This window comes from Populus alba, chromosome 17 (genome assembly GCF_005239225.2).
Source record: "Populus alba chromosome 17, ASM523922v2, whole genome shotgun sequence".
Classification (NCBI taxonomy): domain Eukaryota; kingdom Viridiplantae; phylum Streptophyta; class Magnoliopsida; order Malpighiales; family Salicaceae; genus Populus; species Populus alba.
The window spans coordinates 1,821,616-1,836,982 of record NC_133300.1 but is presented as its reverse complement, the minus strand read 5'-3'; the positions used below and the strand labels follow the sequence as shown (position 1 = coordinate 1,836,982).

General features: G+C 32.9%; 3 protein-coding genes across 3 annotated transcripts; 1 reads left to right on the top strand and 2 right to left on the bottom strand.

The window, feature by feature from the left end:
• Positions 1 to 748: 748 nt before the first annotated feature.
• On the bottom strand, positions 749 to 6,008 carry LOC118042349 (switch 2). Its single transcript, XM_073405485.1, is given in 10 exon segments — positions 749 to 1,259; positions 2,150 to 2,171; positions 2,238 to 2,423; positions 2,534 to 2,809; positions 2,886 to 3,012; positions 3,328 to 3,343; positions 3,346 to 3,574; positions 3,681 to 4,608; positions 4,913 to 5,019; positions 5,440 to 6,008. Coding segments are annotated over 10 exon segments (2,649 nt in total). The 5' UTR covers positions 5,878 to 6,008; the 3' UTR covers positions 749 to 939.
• Positions 6,009 to 10,656: 4,648 nt separating this feature from the next.
• On the top strand, positions 10,657 to 11,752 carry LOC118042348 (early nodulin-like protein 4). Its single transcript, XM_035049994.2, has 2 exons — positions 10,657 to 11,071; positions 11,167 to 11,752. Exons 1-2 carry the CDS (start codon positions 10,894 to 10,896, stop codon positions 11,625 to 11,627), a joined length of 639 nt encoding a protein of 212 aa, XP_034905885.1. The 5' UTR covers positions 10,657 to 10,893; the 3' UTR covers positions 11,628 to 11,752.
• A 1,875-nt stretch (positions 11,753 to 13,627) lies between these two features.
• Positions 13,628 to 15,367, bottom strand: LOC118042347 (F-box protein CPR1-like). Its single transcript, XM_035049993.2, has 3 exons — positions 15,311 to 15,367; positions 14,041 to 15,039; positions 13,628 to 13,932 (listed from the first exon to the last, which is right to left on the bottom strand). The coding sequence occupies exons 2-3, from the start codon at positions 15,014 to 15,016 to the stop codon at positions 13,886 to 13,888; spliced, it is 1,023 nt and encodes a 340-aa protein (XP_034905884.2). The 5' UTR covers positions 15,017 to 15,039; positions 15,311 to 15,367; the 3' UTR covers positions 13,628 to 13,885.

Sequence of the window (15,367 nt, the reverse complement as noted above, 5' to 3'; positions counted from 1 at the left end):
TCATCCAGCTCTCAACCTTCAAAGCCAGTTTCCAGATTCAAGATGCGGAGATCTTAGCTGCCATTGTTATAGAAATGTGTTAATTGAGAAACCACATGCATATTCTGTATTTCGAGCAGTTTTTGGGAGATCCGCTTGTGCTAAGCTAGAAACAACATTAATGGTCCAAACAGAATCCATCCTTGCATGTATTTTGATATTTGCGTGAAAGGCTTCTCGTGTGACAACTCTGCTCTCCCCGCTGTATATTTCGTTCTAGTTGGCAACTTGATATGGGTCATCGGCTCCGGAAACCAGAGGCAAGTTGAAGTGCTGTTGATAGCGTAGTACAATATTGATGTGTTTTATAGATGCCTCATGCTTCTGGCTAGTCTATGAACGCTATGCTGTGTCTGATGGAATTCTGTTTTTGTTTTTTTTGTCATACTAATGGACTGGTATAGTGTAATATTATTGATCGTCATACCAATGATTGGTCTAATGGAAGGTGCCTAATGGTGATGCCTAGCTTTCTCATACATCCTTGCCTTGCTTTTTCCCTGTCCAACAAACCTAACTTAAGAGGTAAATTATCTGGTTGTTAGGCTTTCCTTCAATTCCTCAGCTGACATTGGATTGAACAATCACATCTGCCAGATGGACATATTTGAAAATCAACCCAGGATCCCAAAATTCCATACGTATCTCTTGAAACACAAGCCAATCAGATCTTCTGAATCTCTTGTCTTTGCAAGGAAGCTAGAAATGCCAAAAATTTCTCATTATTTAACTTTTTAATATATTTAGTTGATGGCAACCTAACAGCTAATACAGAGGGCGGAACTGAAACAACATTTTTCACTTCCATCATCTTTTTCTTCCTTTACATCTATCTACCTGTACAATATTGCTAAAATATGCAGAGAGTAGAATTTTACAAGGGAAGCTATTTTGCTATTTTCAACCATCAGGCATCTTCTCCTTCCTCTTCTTGTAATCCCGAAGCGCATTTTCTCTCTCTGAAGGGGTTGCTGATAGAACCCATTTGCTAAATTCGACCTCCCCCATTCCCATGAACTGAGCAAGGAGACTATATTGGATCTTTTTCCAATCCTTGGATGCCAAATCATTCCTTTTCCCACCTGCATCATCTGGTTTCCTTCGCCGCTTAACAGGAGGGTTGTTTATGCCATCTTTACCAGGGATGCTTTCTTCTGTGTTCTTCCTAATTCCAGGTCCAATATTGACAATGTCCTCGTTCCGATGAGTGTAAAGAATACCTGAACAGCAAGGCTATTTTCAATCATCAGGCATCTTCTCCTTCCTCTTCTTGTAGTCCCGAAGCGCATTTTCTCTCTCTGAAGGGGTTGCTGATAGAACCCATTTGCTAAATTCAACCTCCCCCATTCCCATGAACTGAGCAAGGAGACCATATTGGATCTTTTTCCAATCCTTGGATGGCAAATCATTCCTTTTCCCACCTGCATCATCTGGTTTCCTTCGCCGCTTAACAGGAGGGTTGTTTATGTTATCTTTACCAGGGATGCTTTCTTCTGTGTTCTTTCTAATTCCAGGTCCAATATTGACAATGTCCTCGTTCCGATGAGTGTAAAGAATACCTGAACAGCAAGGAAATTATATCGCATTGAACAGCTTGTACCATCTCTCTCTCACACATGCATGTTTACGTGCACATTCTTTAAAAAATCCGCAAGCTATCTAGTAGTAAAATAGGAAATTCTCCGGATACAAAACACTCAAAACTTTTGCGGTTGGCTACCTTCATCCCTTACATACTATATTCTAGTTTATTTTTCTGTTTTATCGGTTTATTTTAGGTCTTATCTAAGAACTATATCAGTTAAAAAACTTGAATCAATGGCCATTTATGACAAATCCATCTTAGCAAATTCTCATCTACCTCAATTACAGCAAAACTTGCACCTTTTTACAAATAGCTTTATTCTTATGCCAAAATATTCTCATAGAAAAATCACTGCTGAATGAAAATGACTGCTAAATTGTGCAGTAGTATCTAATACCATGTGAATTTAAGTGTAAGACTTTATAACAACATTTTGAGGTATAGATTGATGCAGTGCATTTGAATATTAACCAATCTGAAGAAAACAAATCATAAGTAGAAGAAGATACAGACAAATATACTTACCTAACTCTTCAAGAACAGGTTTCTTCCTTGTAACACTCTCATGATCCCCATTGTCACTGGTTTCGCATGCTGATGAAGTTGTTACAGCTGCTTGGTCAGGATGAAGGAAACAGGTCCCAAGTTCAGGCAACTCTTGCATTGTAGTAGAGCATTGTCCATCACTCTTTCCCTGTTTCTCATGTAGTTCAATGATTTCACTGGTAAAAAGCTTATCAGATAGATCACGGAACAGATTGCAGATACCAAAAAGCTCACCCTGAAATTCTTTGCAATCCTGAAAATCCCAACAAAACAAAGGGAGAAACTGAATTTTTCAGTACAAATAGAAAAACCCCAAGGAAATATGAGACCCACACACCAGCCCTTCCATTGAAAAAAGGGTACCTGGACGCCTTCAAAATACCGGTTTTCTATCTTCCCTGAAACAGCAATATTTGACAGCTGCTGTTTGTACACTTGACGGGAATAAACAAGTTCCTCAAAAGAACCAGCTGCAAGAAGGCGGAAAACCACAACATGCCGCTTCTGTCCAAAACGAAACGACCTGTCTTGGGCCTGCAAGTCTTGGGCAGGATTCCAGTTTGGATCAAATATAACTACGCGATTTGCACTGACAAGATTCAATCCAAGCCCACCAGCTCGAGTTGATATAAGGAACACCTGAAAAAAAAGAAGATTAAAGTTGCAAGAAATTTGGGGAACAAACTTTTTAGTCATCTTTTTACTTGAAAGCTACCTGTTTGCTTGGACTAGAGTTGAAGTCATCAACCAAAGATTGACGCAAGTTAGATGGAGTAGAACCATCAAGTCTTGAGAAGCTATGCCCTTTGCGTATCAGAAATTTTTCCAGTATGTCCAGCATCCTGGAAAAAAAGAGTTTTAACTTTAGAAGTGGTAAAACCAGGATGCTCGAACAATAGGAGTTATGAAAATCATTTATTACATCTATTCTACAAAATCAAATATTAACTACATAAACAGTCACTTCATGACAGAATAATATACATCAACGGGCAAGATGGAAAAATTTATTTTCTTAGATTTATACATTGAATTTCTGAACAGAAAAAAACATGTGTTGATCAAATTTATTATGTCACTATGAGAGAAACATCTAGTATAACGAGAAAAATAAATAGTCACACCACAGGCAGGTCTGCAAAGTTATGAAGCATTACCTGACAGAATAGCTGAGAGAAGAATTTTGTCACCTCGTGAAGCCCAGGAAAACATTAACTTTTCTAATGCTTGCATTTTCCCACAATGTTTGACATCGCTCAAGCCCATGAAATTTTCACTTTGGGCATTTCCTCCCACCAAATCTACATCAGCACCAAAGACAGCAGAGGCAAACTCTGCATCCTTCTTCTGTTTATCCGGTTCATCCCTAGGGTTAGGCTTAATCAGCTCGAGGTGATTGCTTATCTGTTAGTTGGATCCAAAAGTGAGTATGAGGAAATAGACAGGAAGTCTACTTTCCAACGATCACTCATCACAAAACAAGAAAAAGAAAACAGAAAAATCCTTTCACCTGTTGGAGTTTCACAAGGCAAGGAAGAACAAGGCAATAAGGGCAAGAATCACAACCTTCAGGGTTATCCCTATGAAGGTAGGGCCATATAATTCCATCTGGCACAATCCTTTTGCAGCATTCCACCTGTTTTAGAGGGCTGCCACAACTACATGGAAGATCCTTATTTACAAGGCACTGGATGTCTGGCAGTTGCAACATGCTCCTATAAACCCGCTTTTGCAATTCACTCATGGAACAGAACACAACATTGTCTTCCTTTCCCATCATAAGATGTCCAATGGTCTCCTCCTTTGTCCTTCTAAGCATGTACTTACGAAGAACTGACACTAGGTGCTCTTTGCGCTTATCAGCTTTCCGGACAAAACTTTCAGGTGCAGTTGACCTTTGGCCATGCTTGAGAGGTTCATCATAAAAATCTCGAAAGTGTTCCCTTGATCCTAGAGACCCGGGAGCAACCCAATCAAGGAGATTAAACAGCTCCATAATTTTATTCTGCATAACAGTTCCTGTGAGACCAATACGTTTTCTCGTTTTAATTTCTAAACATGCTAGATATAATTTTGACTTTTCATTTTTAAGCCGATGCGCCTCATCAACAATCACAACCTCCCAATCCACCTCTGACAAAATGTTGCCATGAATTCTGTACGTGTCAAAACTGGTAATCAGTATCTCAACTCCACCAGCTTTTAGTTTCTCAAGAATCAAATCACGGTTTGTCCCATGGTAAAGAGAAACATTAAAGCTTGCCCATCTAGAGAATTCACTTTCCCAATTGTGGATAACAGAAGTGGGGCAAATTATAAGGACAGGGCCTTTTTTACCTACTTGGTTTCCCTTTAATGTTATGGACTCACCGGATTCTTCATCTTTTTCAAAGATAGCAGCCAGGAAAGCAATCGTCTGAATGGTCTTGCCTAGTCCCCTGATCCATTTTTTCAAAAAACAAAGTCAACAGATATCAGCCCACCAGAAAATTCAGGAGTATTCATACAAGGAATAATATGTAAATTCGTAAATGCATACTCCATACATGCATAAACTCAACATTGGCTTAACAAGAAAATGCCATTATTGTTGGTCAAATATCTACAAGTGATAAACGACTCAAGCAAGAAAACATTTTCAGTGTCTGACAAGAACTGTAAATTGTTGTCAAAATGGGTCATGCATATGAGATACAAAACTTATCAAGAAATCACATATTTCAACACAACAAATATACTGACATGTCATCACCAAGAACACCTCCATGGTTGTCTAGGTATAACTTATATAAAAATTTTACTCCCTCCCTTTGATGTTCAAGCAACCTGCAGTTAATAGAAGCAGGAACCTGCAATCAAAATTAGCAGGAAAAAAAATCATCCACAGATTCCCAAAAATTAAAGAACTCTCTATTCTGTGTGTGTGTGTGTGTGAGAGAGAGAGAGAGAGAGAGTGTTTCTTAAATGTAAATTAAGCAAGTTTTTTATGTGTTCTTAACTTCTAGAATCCAATTTTGCTATTACAATTCAAAATTTACTCTTCTCCAAAGTTAATCAAATTCTGTAACAATTGCACTACACATATCATACTTCTAAAAGAAGAAACAACTCCTTAACATAGAAAAAAGTGAACTTTCTAATTCAAACAACAAAAAGACACATGCTTTCCAACACAAAAACAAAACTTGAACCCAGAAACTGCAATTACAAAAGAAATAAACAACTGGGTCAAAACAATTCGAAGCACAAAATGCATAATTATCAATTACCCGTATGACAGGAACCTCTCCAAGCAAAGAAAGGACTAGTGGCTCAAAGGGTCCAGTATGTTCAAACTGAAACTGACCCAATTTAGTTCTCCCAAGATCCTCAAACTCCCTCTCCCTCTCCTCTTCTTCCTGCCTATCTTCAAATTTTACAACCTGGGCTTCATTTCTAAGCCCTTGTGAATTCTGGGGTTGTTGAGTTCTTGCATTTAGTGAGTCATTCTGTTGTGATAAAGGACGAAAAGGTTCTCCAAGACGTTGGAGTTGCTTTGAAAGAGAGGATTTTGGTGGCTTTCTTGAGATGGTTAGTGCTGGTTCTGGTTCTTGGGAGAATGATGGCTGTGTTAAAGAAGAGGAGGAGGATGATGATGTTGTTGTTGAAAGATTTGAGCAGGGTTTAAGGATTTCTTTCAAGGCCTTGAAACTCGTGAGAAGAGACATGACATGACATGAAAGAGAGGAATTTGATGCAATCTTACAATGTTCGTGGGAACTGATGAGTACTTTTGATGTCTGTGGTTTTCTTGGTTTTGAAATGAAGAAAACAGACTCAACAGCTAGTTGATTCGGTGATTCGTGACTGAGGGGCCGGTTTTTTGAGGAACGGTGTCGCATTGAACATGTAACTTTTTTCCCCTTCCAGCCGTCGGGTATTCTTGTACGGCTGTACCGATTATAGTTGCAAACCGGCTGACCAAGTCAAACATAAAAAGTCTAGTAAGAAAATATAATTTTTTAATCATCATACTAATATTTTAAAAACTTAAAATTAAGTTTTAAATTGGAATTTATAAATAACCTGAGTTAATTATTTACATTATTTTGGATAAAATGTTGGAATCACCACCACTTGTTTTTACATTTAGAACTTGTATTTTAAAAATATATTTAATTTGAAAAAAATAAAATTAATAATTTTTAATGCTTTGTGATGATTTTGATGTAAAATAATAATAATAATAAAAAATAATTTAATACATTATCAAATAAAAAAAACACTTAAAAAAGTCCAATTTAAAGCTCTTTAAAAAGGCACTCGAACAAAAGTCTATACACTTTTTACCTCCCATTAGAGAACACAATTTTCATATTTTTCAGTGACGAGAGGATCCTATAGCATGAAGAAGTCAATGATCCTATTATGGTTTCTCTTAGCTAGATGCAACTCCTCCCTTATTACCATGGAAAAAAATCTCCCCTACATGAGAAGTAATTTTCTTCATAAAAGCTGTCAAACGGTAAAAAAATAAGAATAAGATGGTGTTTGAAAGTTTGATAATTGTTGTTTTTTAAAGTGTTCTGTATTTGAAAATATATTAAAATAATTTTTATTTTATTTTATTTTAAAATTATTTTTAACATCAACATATTAAAATAATTTTAAAATATTAAAAATTTATTTAAAAAAATTTTAAATTTTAAAAAATATGGTTTTAATCGCGTTCCTAAATGCTAAGCATAAACGATATCCTATTTTCTTGCATAATACACAATTTCATAGTAACATAGCAAAGTGAATAATAAACATTTTTTTTTTTAAGGTAGATGGTATTCTAATTTTTAGAAAAACTACCATAGCTATCCTATAGTTTGGTTGGTTTTACCCCTTATATTTTTAAAATATTATAGTTTATATTCTAAATTTGATAACAGTTGTATAGTTTACATCCTAAACTTTTGTATAGTTTAATCTATTTTACACTTATTAATGATTTAAATTGTAGTTTTTTCAAAACATGCAGAGTAAAAACAACTAAATTATACTATATTCAATGTAATTTTTTCTTAATCTTTTTTAACCATCGATCTTAATGACTCATCCCCTAATGCATTTAGTGCATTTAGAAGAATAAATTCTTATAATTATTGGTTTCAAAATTAAGCTTCTACCGGTTAAATAGAGGTTGGTCAAAATTTAATTTTTTTATTTAAATTAATTTTTTATATTTTAAATTTTTTTTAATATGCTGATATCAAAAATAAATTTAAAAATAAAAAATATTATTTTAATATATTTTTAAAAAATATTTTAAAAAATAATCTCTATTATAATTTTAAATTTCTCTTCAAGAGAGAAATAAATTTCTTTTAACTATTAGACTAAACTTTAAGATTACAGTAAACAAGACTTATGGTGACCTGAATTCCAGCTTTGATCTGCATGTACGGGGATAGAAAGGTGCAATAATTGTAAACATCAATATCCATGTGAAAAATTTAAAAATTAGTAAATAAATTCTCCATATCATAATATAATTTTTTTTTATTAACATAAATTTTCAAGTGAGTTTTCACATATCTCAACTAATCCTATAAACTTTGAAGTTAATAACTATATAAATCTCTTGTAACCATTATATTAGTAATTATAAAATTCAAAAAATCATAGAAAAATAAATCTCTTGATACCAAATTTTTATCACTAAACTTTTTTATAAAATATTTCATAATATAATTTAATGCTACAATTGGTATAAAAAAAAATACCAATCCATCTGCGTTCACCTGAATATTTCAAATGTTATTAAGTGGGTTTTCAATGCACTTGTGGAATACCGAGAGGAAGGCATCTCTTGACATTAATTTAGTGTTTAATTACAAATTAAAGTTCACTATAGTCTCTAATTAAAAAAAAGTTCATTCCAATGATGAAATATATATATTTTTTTTACTTCAATCATGATCACCAGCCATTTCCAACAAAACTTTGACCTCTTTTCAAATTAAAATTGCGGTAACTCTTGTTTGTAGATATTTATTTTTGTGCATTTATTTTGAAAAAAAAAAATATTATATTAATTTTTTATATTTAAACACTCTTTACTTCAATATCAAACACACTAAATTGATGATTTTTTTTTCAATCATATAAAAAAATTATTTGTTTATTAAATAACTTATGTTTTTTTCACATATTTTATATATTAATTGCATTTCAAACTTTAGTTTTGTAAAAACTAAATAAAATGCTTTTATAAAAACTTATTTATTATTTATTTTATATGCAAAAATTTATCTCATTATAATTTTAATAAAAAATATAATTTTTAATTATAACTATTTTTTTTAAATAAAAAAAGTTATTCTTTTAAATTACAACAATAAAATTTACCATAAACCTCTCTTCTTTTCATTCATGAAAGCAAAGGCAAAAACAAAGTTGAACAAAATTAAGATTAATTTTGAAATTAATTTACTTTCTAACAGCTAAAGTAGTTTCAAGAGATTCGTGTTTAGTTTGAACTTGACTTTATCTTTTTTTAGCGGGTTCATATAAAAAGCATGTAATTTTAGTTTTTGAAAATGTGATTTATACTTTAAAAAGGTTTTATTTAAAAAAAAAAACCACCACATCTCCAGACTAAACACCCTTATTTGAGATCTTTGGATGGAAGGTGTGATGATTTTTTTTTCAATAAAAAGCATATATTTTTTGCTTTTGAAAGGTATAATATATTCTTTTAAAAGAGTTGTATCTTTAAAAAAAAAAACTACTACAACTCCCACCCAAACATGCAATTTTAGTTTTTGAAAATGTGATTTATACTTTAAAAAGGTTTTATTTAAAAAAAAAAAAACCACCGCATCTCCAGACTAAACACCCTTATTTGAGATCTTTGGATGGAAGGTGTGATGATTTTTTTTTCAATAAAAAGCATATATTTTTTGCTTTTGAAAGGTATAATATATTCTTTTAAAAGAGTTGTATCTTTAAAAAAAAAAAAACTACTACAACTCCCACCCAAACATGCTTTAAGTTGACCATAGAAAAGTTTTTAAAGGTTTGGAAAACCCCCTCAAACTTATCAAGATTTTCAGGACATCCCTACAAAATGGCACCCTAAAATTAAAACTATAGCTTCTGCTCCCTCTCAAGTCCCTACTAGGTTTGGACTTCTCCAAGCTGATCCCAATTCTATTAAATTGTTCAATAAAGTCCAACTTGAAAATTTTTATAGTGATAAAATCATAATTATTAATAGTTATAACATAAAATTTCAATTCTCTTCAATCACAAAATCACGTGTTAGCCATCTGCGTGTCTAGCCTGCCTCTCATGCAGGAGATTTCCAAGAGGCAGACTAGTTGGGCCAATGGCCATTATGCCCTTGCTTATAACCTCCTATTTTACTTGCCCTTTGATCACAGTACATTGCAGAAAAAGGCACTCATCATGTATGTCCTCTTATCTAGCTTTAATTTTAATTATTGGAAGCTTTAATTTTTCAAATATGAGAATAAGTGAGACTTCATCATTTAATCTGATAATTTATGACACATTCAATTCAATAATAAAGAGGGGGATTCTAATTATTGGAAGCCTTAATTTCTCTTTCCTGCCAATTAATTGCTATACGAAAATTGAAAAAACATAATTATTAATTTTTCATTGTTTTAATCATTAGAAGAGCCTAGCTAGCTAGTATATGAAAAATAATAAATAGTCAGAAACCCATAATTAACTAAAATCGTAACCATAATTTTGAAACTCGATTTGGTGGGTCGACCCAGAACCTAATTGACCTGAGACTGAAACCAGGTCGGATTGAAAAAAAAATAGAGAAAGAAAAAATTAGATGTGACCTGGGAGGTTGACTCGGTAAAAAACCTGATTGCAATTCATTGTCTTTTGATTTTTTTACTAAAATGATATTGTTTTGATTTTCTTTTTAAATTGACCCAAACAATTATATGACCTAATCAAAACTCAAAACCTAGACCTTGAACTAGACCGAGTTTTAAAACTATGATAGTAACAAATGTAACTCCTAGCTTTTAGTTGATGAATAAACAAAAAAAATCCTTTTTTGAAGATAAAAAAAAATTATTTTGATAATGGATGGAATAATATTTCAAAGTTCCAATTTAATGAATTTCAATGCTTTTCAAGAAGATATTGAAGAGAACACCTTGAAACTTTTCAAAGTTTAATGACGAAAAAAAAAAAAAAAATCAATTGATTTATTATAATTTGTTTTTCTTAAATCATCACATGCACGCATTTCCCAGCAAAACTAATTCTGTCTTCTTCTAAGCCCGTTTTGCTCAGAAAATCATACAAAGTTACAATTCATGAACCTGTTCTCCTCTTCTGTAAAAAGCAAAAGCAAAAGCAAAAGAAAAAGAAAAAGAAAATTTAAGAAAAGCAAAAAACAATCTACAGTAAAATACCTCTAAACCTCATAACCGTTAGGTCCCCTGCATGCTGAGACGTGTAATCACTCTCTAGCTATGAAATGAAGAAAATAGCAGTTTCTTCTTTTTCTCTGAAACGCTTGCAATATTTATTAATTAACACCAACGATCTCAAGCTTTACAACGGTAAAATCATCATAATCTCCCTATATAATTCACACCGATCACACCCTCAATCCCCCACCAGTTCTTTCTCATCTTTCTCTAGCAAAACTTGGATTGCTGCTTGAGCACTTGCCGTGGGGTTTCTCTTGTTGGAAAATGGGGTCTCAGAGATTTTCTGGTTCTTTGTTTGTGATGCTGGTCTTGGGATTTCTTCTCGGGGTTTCTCGGGGTTATAAATTCTATGTTGGTGGTAGAGATGGCTGGGCTACAAACCCTTCTGAGAGATACAGTCACTGGGCTGAAAGAAACAGGTTTCAAGTCAATGATACTCTCTGTAAGCTCAATTACTTCGAATTGTTCACTAATTATATGTTCAGATTATTTCGAATTAAAGAAAATAATTATTTATTTTATTTATTTATGGTGCAGTTTTCAAGTACAAGAAAGGATCGGATTCAGTCCTGATAGTAAGCAAAGATGATTACTCCTCATGCAACACCAAGAACCCTATAAAATCCTTAACAGATGGTGACTCAACTTTCATCTTTGATCGTTCTGGTCCTTTCTTTTTTATTAGTGGCAATGCTGATGATTGCAATAAGGGTAAGAAACTGATAATCGTTGTCATGGCTGTTAGACTAAAACCCTTCCCTCCTACTCCTTATTCTCCCATAACACCAGCTTCTTCACCTCAATCTACTAGCTCTCCACCGGCTGTGTCTCCGGATGCTCGGAGTCCTTCGGATTCCGCTGGTCCTGCGCAGGCTCCTTCGACTAATAGTAAATCGGGTTCGTCGGGTTTTACTGCTGGTTCATTGTCAGTTGGTTTGGTTTTGGGTGCTAGCATAGGGGTTAGCTTCATATTGGGTGGCTTTCTTAGGGTTGTTTAAGTTGGTTTCTTGATGTTAGTGAGGATTGAAGTTAGAACAAGGGGTCGTCGGTCTGTATTGTTTTGTTCTTTATTGTTTTCTTGTAGTTTGGTTTATCAATAAAAACCGTGTTTGTTTTGTTTTCACATTTTTAATCTTCAATTATGAAATTTTAATTATTTTAACAATACTGTTTGATAATATATCTATAATTAATAAGCTATGTATGTATGTATGTAAAACATGACATTCCAGAAAATAATTTCATCAATGATATGGTGGAAAATGATTAGTGTTAATGATCTTATTTACATGAGCTTATATGTGATCAATTAGGAATTTAAAACAAAATTTAAACCTTGTTCAATCTATTCTAATTTCACATGTACCTCATTGATTTATCAAAGGAATATTTACAAACTTTTTGATTTCAAATTAAAAAAAAAAACTATCTAATCTGCGAGACCCAATAATTCTCCAATCCTGTGATTAATATGATCTCAAGAATTAATTGGTTTAACTTTGTTTCTTTAGATAGGCTATATGGTAAAAATAAATAATTTTGTTATGGTCACCAAAATGAAACCAAATTGAAGGTAACAAAATTTTGTTATGGTCACCAAAAAAAAATTATATTAGTTTGTATATCTAAACTAAATAAATATGATGCAATTAAAACCAGTTAATTAACTGTATGTTTGTTTTTGTATTTTAAAAGTGTGAATGAATCAATTTAAAGTTTTTTTTGTATTTTTAAATTATTTTAATTTGATGTGTTGATATTAAAAATAATTTTTTAAAAATAAAAATAAAAATTTAATATATTTTTAAAAAATATATATGGATAGTATTATTTACAAACCAAATCAATTGGAGTTTGTGGCGTTATGGTGGCTGATTGTAGTAAAGGGCGTTGGGCTGGTTGTGGGGGTGTTGGGTTCGCTACAGTGATGGAAGAGAGAAGTGGGATGCTGGATTGTTAAATTAACAATTTTAAATAATACTAAAATAATTTTATTTGTCCAAAAATATTAAAACTTAATGTCGGAAAAATTGTATTCCACCTTGTCCGAGTTTTGAAATGAGCGGCACAAAAGAAGTCACAAATATTATGCAGAAGATTAAATTAATCCTTCAATTTCTCGGACAATATCGACCATGTGATAGCACTAGCATTCGAAAAATTGTTCCTTTGAATGATCAGAAATAGTTTTGTTGCTTCACATCAACTGAGCAACATGGTTTACATTCGGGTTATTTAGATAAAAAAATTGCTAATTTTTTTTTCTCCTACCTAAATTAATTACAAGAAAAATATTAAAAACCAATAATAAACATTAGTGTTTTTCCATTAATAATATTTATTTTCTCCACTTATCACGAGATTGCTTTGCTTTACTTATCACGAGACATTGTCAAATTCAATTAAAATATCTACAACTCAGTGTATTATGAAGTATTTATTAACAAGATGAGTTGAGTTGATGTTATCAAGATCTATAAATACTTTAATTATTAAATAAACATTCAAGCAATTCCAAGATACTTCAAGATATTCAAGTAAGAGCTTCATACAAGTATAACCATTCAAGTTCTAACAAGAATGCTTCATTTATACTCTTTTATTTTCTTTATTTTCTTATATAATTCTTTACTTATATAATTACTGACTTAAATATCAAAAAATCTATTATTCTGACATGTTATAGGAAACATAGAGTCTAAAGATAAAATTTAAATCCTAGCCCATACACTTAAGCTTAAGATAACCATGAAAAATCCAATCCAATCCTAAGGTTTTTACAACTTATGCTACCTTCATCCTGAAGCAACAACATAGGCAAGGTGATTTCTCAAGCAACCAACATCATCATCAACCCTCTTCCATATGCCTGCAGTATATCCTCCCTTTCAAATTACAATATATGTAAGATGCTCAAAAGCAAAGAATTGAATGGTACACCCAGTCTCCTTTCTATATTTATGGGATTTCGTTTCAAGAAGAGGAAGACAATTGATCATAGAATATAATTAGCACAAGACATTATTCATTAATTACTCAAAGAAACTTCTTAATTATTTGATTATTATGAAAGGAAACAGAGAATGGGTGCTCCTATTGAGTTACATGGATCAACGGTATATTACTCTGCATCTCTTTGTCAACGACATATTCAAACTGAAATCTCTAAATTCTACTGATAAAAAAACTGTTTCATACCATGCGATGCTTTATGCGAGTCTATTGTGCTAGCGCTTCAGCTTCCCAGTGTTCATTTCTATCCTTGAATGAGACTAGCTAGGCTCCCCCGATAAACGAAAATTCCTTCGCACGAATGAATATCTTTTATATATCCAAGATCAGTTATTTCTTGGGTAATAATATCAAATAAGGTTAGTTTCTTACAAGGGCCACATTCAAAGATAAACTTACTGTTCTTCCAATGCGCAATTGGTGAAATCCGTCCATATGAACTGGTCCCAACAGTGAATTGTTTTGTCCAACATCCCTCCTTCAACGTCCATATCTCAAGAAAATCCTTGATGTCATGAACAGTAAGCAAAGCAAGGGAGTCATGGTATACTGAAAGAACAGTTTCCCTGGCTGGCTTGTCATAGTCTGGTAGCTGCATATCTTGGATCAAATCAGTAGCCAAATCAAAAGAAATAATGGCTTCGTCATAAGTTTTCCCACCAGAATAATCTGATCCCAACCAGTAAAAAACTCCATTCAAACAAATGTAACATTTATTGTTGCTTAATAACTTGTAATTTTGTGGCAAATCTCCCCAATATCTCCAAGAATCAGTACTTAATGAGTACACAAAGACTGATAAAGGATAACGAATTTTGCTATTTGTTTTGCTCCAACTTTTAATAACAATCACCTTGTAATCTTTAGTTACTCTATCAAATCCAAAACCAAAAACTTCCTTGACACCAGCATAAAAGCTGAGGGATGGGAGATTGGGTTTCCTTATTAGTGGAGGTAAGGTTTTCAGTTCATTGGTTGCAGGGTTCCATAGAGCACGATGATCCCTATAAGAATAACGGTCCAGGTAGAATATCCCATTGCAAGGACCACAGATAAAGGAATTATATATGGGCCTATCACGCAGTTCTTCGTATGATAAAATTGTAGATGTTTCATCTACCAAGAATTCATACAACGCAAGTTCTCCTAATTTAGTTACGAAATACTGAGCAAAGAAAGTATCACTATCGTCATAGTTGTCATAGTAATTATTAAGATGCTTGGCTATGAAAGCTTGGCTAGTAATGATCGCATACCATGACCTGCAAACGCACTTGAATTGCAGTAGAGCTTTCACCGGCAGCCACGATAGAATCTCAGTTATCAAATCTTCAGGTAATGGATCTTCGATCTTGATTGCCTTTCCTTTCAACATCTCTCCCTTTTGGCTTCTGCAACCTTGTATATATATATAAAAGTCAGAGATAAAATCATTGTCACCTTGCTTTTAAAATACAACTGAAAACCCTTTTGCTAACGTATTTAAGGAAAGTGTCACCCTAAACCCTACACAATCAATTATAATCTTCACAGTTATGTCCTAGAAGTACGAAGAAGAAGAGAACGAAACAACAAACGTACGTAATATTGTAATAACAAAAAAAAAAAGAAAGAATAAAATTGAAGTTGAAACGTGAAAAGTTAATGTATAAGGTTAAAGAAAGCAAACCTCAGACAGATTTAAGGTTGAAGGAAACAAACCTCCGAGTTTGATAGTTAGAACAAG